The sequence below is a fragment of the Pleurodeles waltl genome, chromosome 9 (assembly GCF_031143425.1).
Source record: "Pleurodeles waltl isolate 20211129_DDA chromosome 9, aPleWal1.hap1.20221129, whole genome shotgun sequence".
NCBI classification, from domain to species: domain Eukaryota; kingdom Metazoa; phylum Chordata; class Amphibia; order Caudata; family Salamandridae; genus Pleurodeles; species Pleurodeles waltl.
In genome coordinates this window covers 170,693,434-170,708,829 of record NC_090448.1, presented here as the reverse complement: position 1 = coordinate 170,708,829, position 15,396 = coordinate 170,693,434, and the positions used below count along the sequence as shown (strand labels likewise).

Below are 15,396 nucleotides of genomic sequence, written 5' to 3'. Positions count from 1 at the left end.
TCATCCCTTAGATTAGTAGCTAAGGGCAACATTGTTTAGCAGACAGAGAATTGTCCTTCGGGTTGGTAGATAACACTAACTCCTGAGTCTTGGTGGTCTTCCATCTGCCAAATTTAGAGATGGCCACTTGCACAGCGGTCATCTCTGTACATCGAAGGAAACAAGCATCACAGTGGTTCTCTTCAGTGTACTATATGATTGATAGACAGTTGCTGTCAATATTTATGGGCGCCCACCAAACTTTTGCAAAGTTTTTGTTTTTCACAAACAAATTCCCAAAGTGGGACTTTGTAGCTGAAAAACAAAAAACAAAACACTAATTATCCCCACACTCTGAGAGTTTTCTCCCAATGTGTGAGAGTCACTACTGTTTTTTCCAATACCTCACTGCCACGTTTTTCAACTCAAAAACAGAAAGGAAAATAGGTACTACCCCATCCAGCCTAAATAGAGTGGATGCTATAATGTCTTTCCTCTGATTGCCCCAACTCAGTTGGGCCATCAGAGTAAGTACTCTGTCAATGACACCAATGGAGTCTCTGTTGATGGAATTCTTAAGTCCACCTTTCTCTAAATGAGATGGGTGGTGGTGGGCAGGGACGCTTTTGTGACCAAATACTGTGTCCACCAAACTCTAAATCAGTGTCTAAATACTCATAACATGCAACATACTTTAATAAACTCAAGTTGCTGCTAGGGATCTTAGAGAAAGGGAAGTCTTTTCTAACTCAGATGACCGAAAGTGTTATTTATCTAATTCGCTTTAATGTGTTCTGAATGTCCCACCAAATACATATGGTATCTTAAGTATTCAGTTTAATTTTTTTTTAAACTTTAGTCTATTGCATTTGGTTGGAAATTCACTTTGATTCATAGAATGTATTTAATCTGACAAATAGTGTAACTGAAATCTCTCACATCTGTCGAGAGGTAGCAAAAATTATCTGCTGTGCAGCCTTTCTGCCTAGTAACACCGGGGTTGTCTGACTGGGCTAGATGGCTTCAACATGCTTGCCCATCAGCTTTCTCTGCGCAATAATTAGGAATTTTGTTCTTCCAGGTAGATTGATTAATACTTGTTTCAAGCTTATCAAAAAGCATTTTTTTAAGTGAAAAAATGCTGCAAGAAAACATTCAAGGGATTGCTATTTTATGTAGTTAATTATCAGAACTAGTGATAAAGGTAAATGTTAATAATTATTTATTTCCTTGTTAATCACAATCTCATGCACCGTCTGAGTATTAAACTTGATCAACTCTTCTATGTCATTATGCAATCTTAGCAGTAGTAACATTAAACCTAAGCCAAAAAAGGCCTGCAAATCTATCCACAATTGGCATAATTGTTGTCAAAGGTCTCAGATATTTACATAATAAAAGCAGCCCACTGGCAGATAATTTAACCTTATTAATGTTCAGAACATAGCCCAAACCTGTTGATAACAGTACTCAAATGCAGCACAGTTTAAGGAATTTCTATGAAGAGGTTAACATTCAAAAGAGATGTGAGACATCCATGCCTTGTACCTTCTTTAATCATGAAGGATGGACTTTTGACCTTACTAAATATATTGTGAGTATGAGGTTCTTGATATAATGATTTTAAAGTATTTTCTAAACTTGACTAGAATCTCATAATGCATCATTACTTCACATAAAAATGACTCTGTATTGAATGCTTTTTTCAGTCTCCAGAAAATTAGAAATCATCAAAAAGCAACTCATGAGATACCTGAAGCAGGATCAGCTACTCAACATCTCCCAATCTGGCTTCCTCAGCAATCACAGCACCAAAACTGATCTTCAAATGGCCACTCCTACACACAAGATGCACTGTGACACAGGCCCTCATCACCAGGTGACTGGACTATGGAAACACCCTCTACATAGGAATCACAGCACACCTCCTGCAGGGACTTCAGACCATACAGAATGCCACTGCCAGACTCATCCTTGGCCTTCCCAGACTATCCCACTTCACACCCCACCTCAAGCAACTCCACTGGCTCCATATACAGAAGAGAAGCCAATTCAAGCTGTTGACCCACGCACACAAGGCTCTACACAACCAAAGACCTAAGTACATTAACCATTGCCTAAACTAGCACCAACCATCCAGAAGACTATGCTCTGCCTCCCTTTCACTTGCCCATATTCTCCGCATCTACAGAAGTGAAGGATGCTCCTTCTCTCACATCATAGCAAAAACCTGGAACAGTCTCCCCATGCACCTCCAGACCATCACCTCACTTCTGGAATTCTGAATGGCCCTCAAGACCTTGAGGTTCGACTAAGCCTTCAGGACCTGCAAGGACCTGGATACCCTATTGGGTGATTAGCCACACTTTATAAAGCCTGATTGATTGAATGATTGATAGAAATCAAGTGAGCATGTTAGGTTGTTGCAGAATTACTGCAGCAGAATACATTATTTCTGAAATATTGTAATTGTTGTCTTGGCCATAAATATAAAATCCTGCTTCACATGTATAGATTAATTCTGTGAGAAATGCACATGTTCATTAAAGAGTCTGCAATACATTTTGCCTTATTTATTAAAGAAATTGCGAGGCATGATGAGCATTTAGGAGGACTTCCTTTGGGTTTCAGTAAATCACAACCAAACCTTCTTGCCAATGTTCATGAAAACTACCAGTTCACATTTTTCACATACCAGCTATAGGAGTGTCATGGTTTGTCACAGATATGTGTTCCATATTGGTAGTCCATTTGCTCTGGCTGCTTTAAGTTTTTAAAGATTTTTCATAATCTATATAGTCAGGATCAGGAATTTAGGTACATTGGAAGAATTGGTTTGAGTCTTAGGTATCTGAGCAAGAAATGCTTCCATCCGTGTAACCATGTTATTATTCCTGATCATTTCAGCCATGATATTTATTGGAAATTCCTTGCACCTGTGTTGAAGGATGCTATAGCTGCTAATCTGTACCATGCTTCCTAATGAGCTATATCTGGTCGTCAGTTCTTTTGATCTTAGTTTGCAAGTGTATCAACTTTTGATGTATTTAATTATCATTATCAATTAAATTCACAAATGGTTTCTTGCTGAGAAATAACTTTAGGCAGTACTTGCTCATACATCTTGGCCTTAAGTTTAGAGGCGTATTCCCTCTTAGCATACCACTTATAAAATTCACGGTCTGTCTCATTCTCAAGCAAAGTTGGTTGTGTTGCTATTGTTTTCAAATAATCTTGTACAGGTCCCAAACTACGAAGACGTGAGTCTGAACATACGTTTTATTAAAAAATGTCTAGTGCTACATTCTTAATACAGCTCATGACAACTGAGTACAAAGTTAATGCATAAATAAATGTGTATTTTTTATTCGAATCTAGAGTAAGTGTAACATAAAATGATAACAGAACATAAAATGATCAAACCAGTGTATTTGTGCTACAGTCGTTCTTGAAAACGATTTATGATGATTAGACTAAAATGTATAGCCAGATTTCGATGGGTTTTTCAACCATACTGTGTCCAGAAGCTCTAATCTGGTCATCAAATCAAAAATGTTTGTCTTGAGTTGAGGTCGTAAAACGGGCCATCTCTTTAAAGCCTGGTCCAATGGACCAAAATTAGAGTTCCAGTCGTCTTCCACGTTTATAGGTTGTCTGACTGAACCACACATGGTAGAACGACACATTGCTGAACAACACGGAATCACCACATCTGCATCTTTACCATGCATGCCTTTACCATGCATGACTTTACAAGGAATCTTGTTGTAAAAAGCATGGCTAGTAAAGGTTTGTGTGCTAAAACACATGTGTGATTCAGCCACACAACCCTTCCCCTTTGCATAAAAATGTATCCCTGCACCCCCATACACCCTTGGGCCTAAAACTACACTCACTCCTAAAAACCTCAACCCTCAAACCAAAGCCTAAGCCCCTCCTTGCCCTAAGCCCTAAAATCCTGCCCCTGCAAAAAAAGTGCCTGACCCCCCCTAAAACCATGGGCCTTGTTAAAAAACAAACAACTACCCCGAAACCACCCACCCGCCTTGAGGCCTAAAACCTTCCCCCACACTTAAAACAAAATAACCCCCCACCCCCACCTGTCCTGAGCCCTAAAACATTCCTCCACCCTGAAAAAATTCACCCCCACAAAACCTGGCCCCAGACCCTCCCCACCCTAAGACCTAAAACCTCCCACCACCCCTAAAAGCTAACGTACCCCAAATTGTCCTTCAAAACTGCCAGTCCCCCCTCTACCGGCCTCAGCCCTCCAACCCTATCCTGCCCTAAAAACTATCCCGGCCTCCCTCCACCTTCAGCCCTAACACCGACCTCTTAAACAAAAACTCGACCCCTCCCAAAACTGGCCCTTCCCCCCAGCCCTCCAACCCCACCCTGTCATTAAAATGACCCCCCACCCAGCCCCACTTACACGTCCACTGAGTTCCTCTCCCCGCTGTGTGCCTGAACCACACATAAGCATAGTGCCTTAACAACTAATTTGCGTGGTTCAGGCACATGCATGGTTCAGGGCAAGCTTGGTAATGCTTCTTGGTTACGGTCTGTGTGGCTCCAGCCACATAGTAAAGGCCATTTCCCATATTTATATGGTAACCACATATCAACTAACACCTCATTTCAACTAACTCTCCCTCAAATTGTACAATAACAAAGCTCATCAAGGTTAGGGCCATGAATACTGTAAAGACCCAATATTTATCAAGCTATTGGTCATACCAGAATTGGGCAGTAAGGACACTTGGTAATTCCCTTAGATGCGCTGAAGTAATGACCACAGAATTTGCAAGTACTGAACTTTGGTGCTGGTTCAGATTTTAAACCTTATGTGTTGGCTATTATTGCTTGTGTCTCCCTCATTTCATATATTTGCAAGGAGATTCATTGAAAAGGACCAGATAATACCATCCTAGACAATAGATTGTGCTGCCAATTGTAGCAATTGCGCTTTTTCTATTTTGTCTCCCCAGACTTTTCACCTCTGATGGACAGTTGTTGCTGGTATTAGGACCCTGGCACTGTAAAACTGCAATGAGATCAGGCAGAGCAGGCAACACCCAAGTAGCTTAATCAACTTCCAGTAAGGCCACAGTAATTTGTTGCAGTAAGTACACTATTGGTTTTTAGCATAAATGTCTTGTATGGACTGTTTTTAGACCACCCAGATGAAAGGCTTGAGAAGCATAGCTTACCTTCACCAATGTACAGTTTGTACAGGGGCGGTTCATCCGTAGGACCATGGGGATGTTAACCCACTGACCTCCCCTCCCAACTGCATCGCAACAATACAGTGTGACTTACTGAGGCTGTGTCATCTAAATTGCACATGCCAGAATGACCAGTGTTTTCACTGTGGGCACTGTGACATGCGCAGTTCAGGCTCCTGCAATCAACAGCTGAAAGGCAGCTGAGCAGCAGAGGCACACCCCGTAGGTGTCTGATGGAGCACTGTGTGTGCCTGCTCCAACCAGTCTCAGCACTGCTTTTTTGCTCAGGGGTAACCCCTCAACTATGGCAGACGAGTGTCGCTCAACTGCTAAAAGGCAGCAGAAAAATAAAATGATAAGAAGTTATTATAATTTTATTTTTTTGCTGAGTCTAGGATGGGGCCAGCATCCTCTGTGTCAGAGGGAGGAGTAGTGGTGCACTCTAAGAGTGCATGTCAGTTTGGCCAGCCGCCTGAGGCTGGCCAAACTGACATGCTCACTTAGCATTCTCCACTGACCTGTATTTCACAGCCAGGTGAAGAGCAAGCACAGGCGCCCACTCCCTCCATGAGTGGCATTTCAGCCCACTCAGCCCAATCCGGTGCTGTGTATCAGCATGAGAGAAGCGCCTGGATTGGGTGGGGAGGGAAGCAAGGCAAGCAACGAGGTGTCAGGAACTGCAAGAGCGGCGGAGGAAAGTCAGAAGGTGTGTTTTGTTTTTTATTATTGCCCAGCCTGCTCCACGTGCTGCCCCAGCAGCCATTCTTGGCAGCGGCTGCCACTGCTTTTGCTGTTTAGCATCATAAGCAACAAGAGAGCAGTGCTTGGATTGGCTCGGGTGCCATTGTCCAGCATGTAGCGCAAGGGAGGAGGAACTTCGGGTGTACGTGTGCTGCAAAACCTCGTCTAGAAAGGGAGCTTATTTTTATCTTTAATGTCAATTTTTATATGCAGCACCACTTTTAGAATGTAGCAGCCACCACCGCCGTTGCAGCCGTCTGGCTGCATTCCCAACCATTAAAGTCAGGAAAACAAAAAAAGTGATAGGTGGTTACATGTCAATTCATCGCCTTACCCCACTATGTTACTCTAGGAAAAGACCAGCTTAATGCAATCAAACATGATCCTGGAACAATCCAGCCCGATAACCCAGACCATGATCCTTCCAGAAGGGATCACGAGCAGATTAAAGAAAACATACTTAAAATGCTTCTGGGGTATAAATATTCCATACATTCTGGCGTGAAAGGGGAGATATTTCGTGCTAGCTTGCTGCTGTAGAGCTTTCACTTGGTGTTAACTTATTCTGCTGTTTTATTTTTATTTTTATTAGGTAGAATTTGCATGTTTGTTTAGTTTCTTTTGAGGGTTTTAAATCACAAATTTTCATTTTCGTTGTTTGTCTACGTTTTGCTCATTGAAGTTGCACTTGTACAGTAATTTGTGTTCTTTACAAATAATAAGAGAACCACAGCCCACTGGTGACTGCTTCTGACCCACTGTGGCCCACTCTCATCTACCGACAATGTCCAAGAATCTGTTTTCCAGATTGGTCAAATGTGCCAGACCTTTGAACAACGCAGCAGAACCTGGGCCTTACTCTGTCATTCAGTTCCGACTGCTCACACAACTCACCAGTGACAGCTCATCATACTTCTACCAATGTCTTCTTCTCACATTGCACCCAACGAGCTATCCCTCATCTCACACTGATCTTTAACCACATTGTGCTACCTCATGAAACTGTCTTTAGAAGTGGACCTCTCACAGTGTCCACTAAAAGTAGGCAGTTTGTGGTCCTGTTCACCTATGTCAGATCCTCCGACCGTCACCAGTCCAAGCTCCTAATTCTACCCATCAGTGTCAATTTCTTTCACTGTCTTTCAGTGCAAGCTCATCACACTTTGCTTCAGTGCGTGCTCCTAAATATTCCCATAAATTGTGGTTGATTACACTGCTCAGGAGTTCCAATCCCTCACACTTGCCACCCAGTTCCAGCACCATGTGCTGCCCAAGAGGGTGGCATTTCACACACCCCATCAGCACCTATTCCTTACACTAACCGTTTGATGGAGATTAGGTTGTGGTGCTCATTCTTAGGATAAACTCCTTCTAATTTGAGATAGTCTTGCAGTAGTGCCTCTTCTTACAGCATATATATGAACAGTTCTCACAGCTCACAACACACATAAAACACAACAACAACGTGTAGTGCAGAACATGCTCTTCCTAATGAGGTGAATCCAGCCATTTCTGCTGGATTACAGAAACTATCCTGTTGTAGTGTTGATATTTTCTCATCGATAGTATAAAGAGTAATTTGTGATATTTTGTTATCTTAATTTTCGTGGTGGTCAGCGCTGTTTTGAAGCAACATAATTTAAATAATTTTTGCTGCTGCAAAATAGCAGTGCCACGAAAAATTTGTACTATAGGAAAGATTTTAATTTGTATTATAAAATGTTTCATAGTGGTAAATAACACCTCAGAGCAAATTATCACAACCTGGTCGGTTCCTCCAATCTGGCCCCACGGAGTTAGGGATGTTTCAATATCCATATTTAAATTGGGGTAAAATGGTCAGGGTTATGTTATTGCTTCAACAGTTAACCCTCTTCGAATATTTTGTACACTCTTTGGTAAAAACATCAATTATACAAGACTTTTCTAGAATTATTTTCAGGCATTCCATCCCATGTTTCTCCTCTGTCCTTCCCTCAGTACTGCCACCCACAGTAGGAGCGATACAGAAAAAACACATACCGCATTGTTAACACATAATGAGAACTTGAGTGTTATTTATTGATCATGAGACTAATTAACAAATTAGCAAAAACTTACGTGCATAAAAGTACTGGGTCATTGTCATTCACATTAGTGATGAAGACCTTCACATTTCCATTAATGGAAAGAACGCCATCCGATACCTTTATGGTTAAAGTATAACTGGCAACAGAAATATATATGTTTAGTAAAATGACTGAATTCACAAAACGTCACAGTTTCAGATCATCACTTCAAATTAAAGGCACTGTATGAAATCCAGAAAGTAATAGGGGCAATTGGCTGGAGCAAACAACACTGATCGGTGGGTGAAAGCCGCAAAATCTACTAAGCAGATGCAATAGAATTCATGTTTTTCTTAGACACGATTTCAAAACATACTCATGTACAACAAACACCAGCTAGATCCAAAATATAACATCTTACTAGTAGCGTTTAATGAATTCATGATATCTAAGATTTTTTAAGAATTTTCGAACTATTGAGGTTTTCCTTTGTTTTACAGATAATGTTGACACATTATTTACCATTGTTACCAGGATAGCCTAGACAAACACAACTCATCATGACAATACCATTGGGAAAAGTCAGAAGCCATGATATTGGTAGAGAATGTTCATCTTTCACAGGAATTAATGCTCATGGAGGCTGAGGGACCTTTTGACTCAGCAAGAGGGTGTGGTAGAACCATCAAACAAAACCTTGCAAACTGATATTATTTATCTGGGATACTTCTGCGCTTGGGGGGCACTGCAATGTACACTTGTGATCTGATCAGTCTGGGTATGTGGGGAAATGGGGTTCCCTGTGGAAACCTTGTATCAAAAGTAAATCCTGCTTGATTTTATATCTGACTTGGTTCTGCAATTCGTGTAGGCCTTAATGGTGGAATAAGAGCAGCCGATCTCTCTATTTCTGACTTATTTGAATAAACTGATCTCTGCATACCAATTTCTGATATCCCAGCAGATGTAACTGGTATTTCAGGAACTGTCTGTCCTAACTGGCATAAACATAGGCATAGGCTGATTCTGATCATATTTTCACACAGGCGTAGTCACGATAGGTGTCCTAATGATTCGCATTAGGACCTGGCATATCCTGATTCACAACCGGTCTTTGAAGGACTCAGTTTACAACTGGACTTGATTCAGGCTGAATTGTATTCCCAGTCGGGAGTGGTGGATAAACCATGGGCACTTGAATCACTGAGTTTACAGGTGTACCTGGAACAATCTGATTCAAGGTTTGTTCAACTGGAGAAGTTGGCACATTTGGAACTACATTTTGTATTGCTTCACTTCTCGTTCCTGTCTCAACTGCATGATAAGGTGGGGGACGACTCATCAAAAGCTGATTCATGAATTTTTCTTCTGAATCACTCTCATGTGTAACTTTCTTTTTGCTCTCATCTTCTGCTGTGTGCTCTGACTTTGTATCTGTTTCTTTCTTGTCTGAGGCTTAGTGCTTTCACTTTCTTCATTTGAAATAGCTGGAAACATTCTTTCTCCATATAACATATCTGCTCTCCACATTTTCAGTTTTTCATCCCATCTAGCTTCTGCTAATTTCTTAATTTCTTTCTTCATTCTATTCTCAAGTTTAGTTGTCGTTCCATGTCTTGAAATAACTTCCCAAGTTCTAAGAGCTTCAAATTGTGCAGGTCTTGGGGTGGTTTAGATTCTGTACTCTCTCTAACTGGAACAAACACATCTCCTCTTAAAGCACTTCTAATGCTTTAAAAATGTTCATTTTTGCTCAAATTCAGTTGATCACAATGATTTTCAATCGCATCTGGAAGTAACTTTAATCCCACAATCCTAGATGTCATGTTTGTCATAAAGGTCACCCATCTAATATGAATTTAGTCAATGTGAAAATTTTAGCACTAGCCTATTGTATGTAATTCTTGGCATAAGGGGACACATGTGGCATCTATCGCTAGCATTCAAGGGTATGTTTCACACTCCACCACTTTCATAGATTGCAATTCTGATTTCTCCTTCAAAGCCTGCATCGTCTTCAAGAACCACCTCCAGCGCACAGCACCACATGAGAAACCAGGACATCAAGAGGCTAAAGACTGAGAAATGCAAGAAGTTAACCCAGAACTCATTCCTCATTGTGATTATCACAATTCATAGTTGTTCAGTGCAAGCCTCCCTCACACAACAGGCATTTCAAAAGAATCAAATAGAGGTGTGAGCCTCTATTCCAAAACAGATGCAGCACGAAAATCAAGAAGCAAAGCAAGCATCCCTCACAGAAAAATAGAAAAATGCAGCCAGGGGTGGAAGGAGCAGTGTAAGCTTCTACCATAAAATAGATGCAACATGGGAAGCATGGAGAAGGTGAGCAGGCCATTACAAAGGTGATGCGGCACAGGCTGCAAGAGCAGGTTAAACCTCCCTCACAAAACCAAGATGGCATATGCAACAGCTGTACAAGCCTCACTCATAAAAATCAGATGTAGCATGGGAACCAAGTATAAGTGCAAGCCTTCTCATAACACAGATAGCATGGCCAGCAGCTGTGCACACCTCTTGTTTACAGAGTGTAGGGCTGCTCAAGGGGCAGTAAGCCCAAAGCATATTAGTGACATTGACGTTTCTCAGTCCGCCCATGGCTGTACAAGTCTCTCTCATGAAAACAGGCAGAGTACGACAGCAGCAAAAGTAAACCTGCCTAACAAAACACGAGGAGCAAGGGCAATCATGAAGGATTGGTGTGCACAGCTGCAAAGTGGCATTCAGGTTGTGTGTAACATCTCCAGCATGGGCAACGGTGAAGGATTGGTGTGCTCGGGTTCAAGGTGGTATTCATGTTGTGTGTGACATCTTGAGCCAGTTGAGGATTTTTATTGTTATTATTTGGTATTTGCGTAGCCGACAATCTATGCAGAAGAAGAATGAAAGCAAAAATGTCTAATCATATCTACATGTCCCACAACGCATAGTTATGATGGCTTCAGAGGGCGCACTGTCCTCATATGAAATAGGGGGAGTGGTGGGAACACTTGACAGCTATGCTTGTTCATATGTTGTAGCTCTCTTACAGGTGCTAATTCTGAAGTGGGATAACTAAACTGCAACACCACCCATAGTTAATGTCAAAGTAGCATTGGGTGCATTATAATATAGACTTTAAAATGAATGCTTAAAATGAATATCTGACAGTGGTTCTCTGTGAACAGTTCTAAGAAGGTTTCTGGGCTAGATGAAGGATCTAATGTGTGTATTTTAAAGAACATTTATTCTCATAACCTGTGTAGTTAGGATCATGTGAATGTGAATACAATAGCAGTCACGGCTCATGGCAAGCAGAAGGGGAGAGTCGGCGCATAGGGGGAATAAAAATGTAATTACTTTTTTTTTTAAAACACTAACCTCCTCCGCTGGTGTCGCTCCTCTGTCCCTCGTCGCTCCTCTGCTGGCTGCAGGCACATGCTCCCAGCCTGTCCTGCCGCCAATCCTGATGCTGCTCAGAACAGCGTCAGGATTGGCTGAGAGCGCCCAGCTAGGGTGCTCCCAGGCAGACTGGGAGCCTGTGCAGGCTTTCTCCAGTCTGGCAACTGTGTTGCTGGGCTGGAGAGAGCATACTACGCCTGTGTGTTTCGCCGGTCTGAGAAGGCCAGCCCAACAAACTTGCACACAGCACACCCCCTCACTGCTTGTCACACCCATTGCCCCGCACCTTTTACCAAAAAACAATAATAAACACAGTTTATTATTGTTTTTTGTTAAACGTTTTGCAGCTGCCGCTGCTGGCGGGGGTCAATGCTCCTCCACCCTAATGGAGGAGCCACCCCTGTACAATAGTCATGTGAAGCAATTATTGTTGTATCTTTTAAATTAGAGAGCAAAAACACTCCAGGAACAGTGCAGTCTCTATAGGGACAACAGATAGTGACATCAGCTTTCAATGGCACTGCACTACAGAAGACCAGTTCCTCTCCATGAGCCCAGGGAAAGCATCACAGAGACCTTCTCTGGGCCTCTGGATTATCCTTGTACAGGCCTTCCATTAGAGACCAGGCACATCACAATAAAGGAGAGAAGTGAAACAGCAATAGGTATGAAAAGAAAGTGCAGAGGCAGTCAGACCTGCAACTGTTGCCAGGTTGTGAGGTTCCAGGAACGGTGACCCCATTTGGCCCTGTCCAGCTCCAGGGAGGCCTCACAGTAACAACCAGGGTCAGCTTTAGGGTGTTGTGACGGGTGCAGCCAGTTCTGACTCATCATAAAGTAGCACAGAGGCTCAATATACCTTCTCAAAGGAACGTTTACAACGCCGATCACAGAACTCTATTTTACGTGAATAGCTCAGTGGGTTACTGCTTTTGTTACAGAGATCCTTTTGTTATTTGCAATTCATCAGGTACACTCCTAAGAAAGCATAATTACCTATGAACTGTCATCAAAGCGCTGCATGCAAACTGCATGGTATAGGGCAGAATGGTATGTTTTTCCCTCCTGCCTTTCATTATCCTACTGTTTACAAAAAAAGGATTCGTTTGTGTGGAAATACATTCTTGTTAGTAAAGCCAGCACAATCACCATGCTACATTTTAAATACTGCGCTTGTACTTCTCAGGGGAAAACACTCTTAAAATGTACTGCCTACTATTATGGATATCATGTGACTCATACACCTTGTAATCCTAATTGATTTATGTAGTATTTCCTCTGAACTGATTTACACACGTATGATTTATTCTCTCTGTATAATGTGTGTGTGAACTAAAGTGCGCTGACACACCAAATCGGTATGTGTAGTGCTATAAAACACATTAAATGCATGAGAGAAAACGGCCATGGTGAGATAAAAGGCACTGTCAACGGGTGGTAGTTAGGGGATAAGTGGAGAAGGAGGCCATTGGGGGGCACCAAAAACGTTTGTTGGACCGGGCTCCACTAGAGCCAAAGCCAGCCCTGAAGCAACAACAAAAAAGTTGCAAGGTTTATTTTATAGCTTCAGCTCGGTGGAAAAAAGGCTTCGACCAGCTGTGAGGCAATCGCACGCACAGAATGGCCTGAGCTGCCACCCTTCAAAGGTGAAACCTTGCGGCCGGACTGCCACGCCCCTGAGTTATGTCCGTGTAGCACAAGGAATAGCATCACTAAGTACTAGGAGAAATAGAAACGAGGGGAGGGGGATTTGGTAAGTGAGAATGGATAAAGAACCAGTAGGTAGAAAGGGTGAGAGAACTGAGGAACAGAGAGGATGGAGAAAAATAAATGCATCACAGAAAGAGGTAGGGATGAGATTTCAAGCTGCCTCATGTCAAATGTGAGTAGATTCCCGAGTCCTGGTTTTCCTTTGCCTTCTGGCATATTTTGTAGTGCATTTTCAATTCCACAAAAAAAAAGAACATTTACAAAAAAAGTGAGAGCGCATGAGCAATTATTTAAACATGACATGGGCCACCCAAAAGATCCAATGTAAGAGGTATAACTTAGTGGGAGAGTGTTAGTAGGAGAACACGAGAAAGAGTGTGGATTGAGAGGAAATAGGGGTACCTCTATGCTCGTTTTTGGTGTGTGTGCTTTTTTTCATCATGAAAATATGATCCTGAGCAGTAGAAATAAAAGCAGGAAAGGGGGAAGAGAGCAATGATAACAGAGGATGTAGGGATGGCAGGAGTGTGTGGTGGTGTAAGAAAGAGGCATGCGTAGGACTCAAGACTAGCCATCCTTAGTATTCGGCAACCACTGCATTCAACTGCACAACAGAGACCTCGTAAGAAAACTCTGGGCCAGATTTACAAGAAACTGGGGCAGCAGTACTGATGTGCCAGTTTTACGCTATTGCGGCGCTTAGCTTCACTAACGTCAAAAATGTTGACGCTATTGGAGCAAAGTGCAAGGAGGCCCATAGTTTAATATGGGTGTGTCATTTTAACACCTTCTCTGAGCAGGTGTTAAAAATGATGCCAAAAATGGTGCTGTCAAAACTTGTAGATGTCACTGTGCCATTTTTGTGGATCTCCTAAGGACAGAACGCCCCCCTTGCCTGATGCAGGCATAATGTGGCACAAGGGGTCGCAAAGTGGCTCAAGGCATGCATTCCGCCACTTTGTAAATATGGCGACGCAAAAATTGCCTTCTTGAGCCACATTAGCATAAAAAAATGACACTAGTGTGGCACAAGGAGCCGCTGGGGCCTTGTAAATCTGTCCCGCTGTGCCTCTGCACTTTCTTTTAACTTAGTAAGGGTTGGGAGGTAGGAATACAATGGAAGCAAGAAAAGTGAGAGGAGTGAGGAAAAACTAATGTAAGGAGAGGGAAAAATGAGACAGTTAAAAGAAGGTAGAGTAGCTACAATGGTTAGGGAATGAATTACCTAAAAAAGAAGCCAGGGTGAAATGCTGATACATCGTGGGGATTCAGGCGAGAAAGCAACAGTACGACAGGAACCGCGAGTTCGGGGCAGCAATCTCAAGTTTTCACAAGTCAGGTGTCTGAAGGTTTAACAATCCAGTTTTATCTTTGCATTCGAACCAATGTTGTTTTCCACTTCACATTACAAATAAGGCACTATAAGTACCACAATGCAATGAAAATCAGGAGAGGATGCATTACAGCTGACGTCAGACGGATCGAAATATCTTGGAATGGAGGAAAGGATACTTAAGAGGGAACGAGAGGAAGAGAGGCAGACAAACTCAGGGACAGGCGATGAAGAGACAGGTATGTAATAGGAGGAAAAAAGAGGGAGAGAAAGGGACGGGAAAGCGATAAAAGTCACAGAAGACGGAGAAGGTAAGGGAGACAGATGCAGGGAGTTCTAGAAGAGCCAGCGAGCTCAGCATTTATCCGCCTCCCAGAGTGTTGATAAATATCCCCCACTGCCGGTCGCAATGCGTGCATCATGATATTTTGTGCAATGCTATGCATCCTCCTACGACGTACTGTCAGTGACGTCACTTCCTGCGAAGTCACCTGGTCACAGATCGTGCTCAAGGGTGAGGCAACCTCTGAAAGACTACAAGTAGCCACCTTTGTGCATGGAAGAGAACCTCTGGAAACATCTAACCATCCAGTTCACAGTGCAATATTGAGAGTCATCGCTTACTTGCACTTTCTTAAGTCACTCACCTTTTAGTGCCTGCATCATAATCAAAGGTTTCCGCTGTTGAAATAGCCCCATTATTATCTATGGTAAACGCAGTACTGTCTCCTGGTGATATATTTTCTAGGGAATACTGTAAAAAAAAGAAAATTAGCCGAACTCTATGATTAAAGCGCACTATTTAAAAAAAAAAAGAAGCACCTGCCAAACAATCAAGCAGACTGATTTGAAAATAGAATTCTTCAGAGTAAAATCGTTAACAGACAAGAAAAAAGACAAGACATTAAGGTTGAACAGCTTCACAAATATGACTTGCTATATTCCTTCGGACTATTAA

General features: G+C 42.3%; 1 protein-coding gene across 1 annotated transcript in view; it reads right to left on the bottom strand.

Annotated features, from left to right (window-relative positions):
* Nucleotides 1–15,396, bottom strand: part of LOC138259603 (cadherin-related family member 3-like) — a 522,653-nt gene that overhangs the window by 341,000 nt on the left and 166,257 nt on the right. Inside the window, exons 5-6 of the mRNA XM_069207439.1 lie at nucleotides 15,086–15,192; nucleotides 8,046–8,150 (exon numbers count right to left, since the gene is read on the bottom strand). Of these exons, the coding sequence (XP_069063540.1) occupies nucleotides 8,046–8,150; nucleotides 15,086–15,192 (212 nt within the window). The remainder of the gene's footprint in view (nucleotides 1–8,045; nucleotides 8,151–15,085; nucleotides 15,193–15,396) is intronic.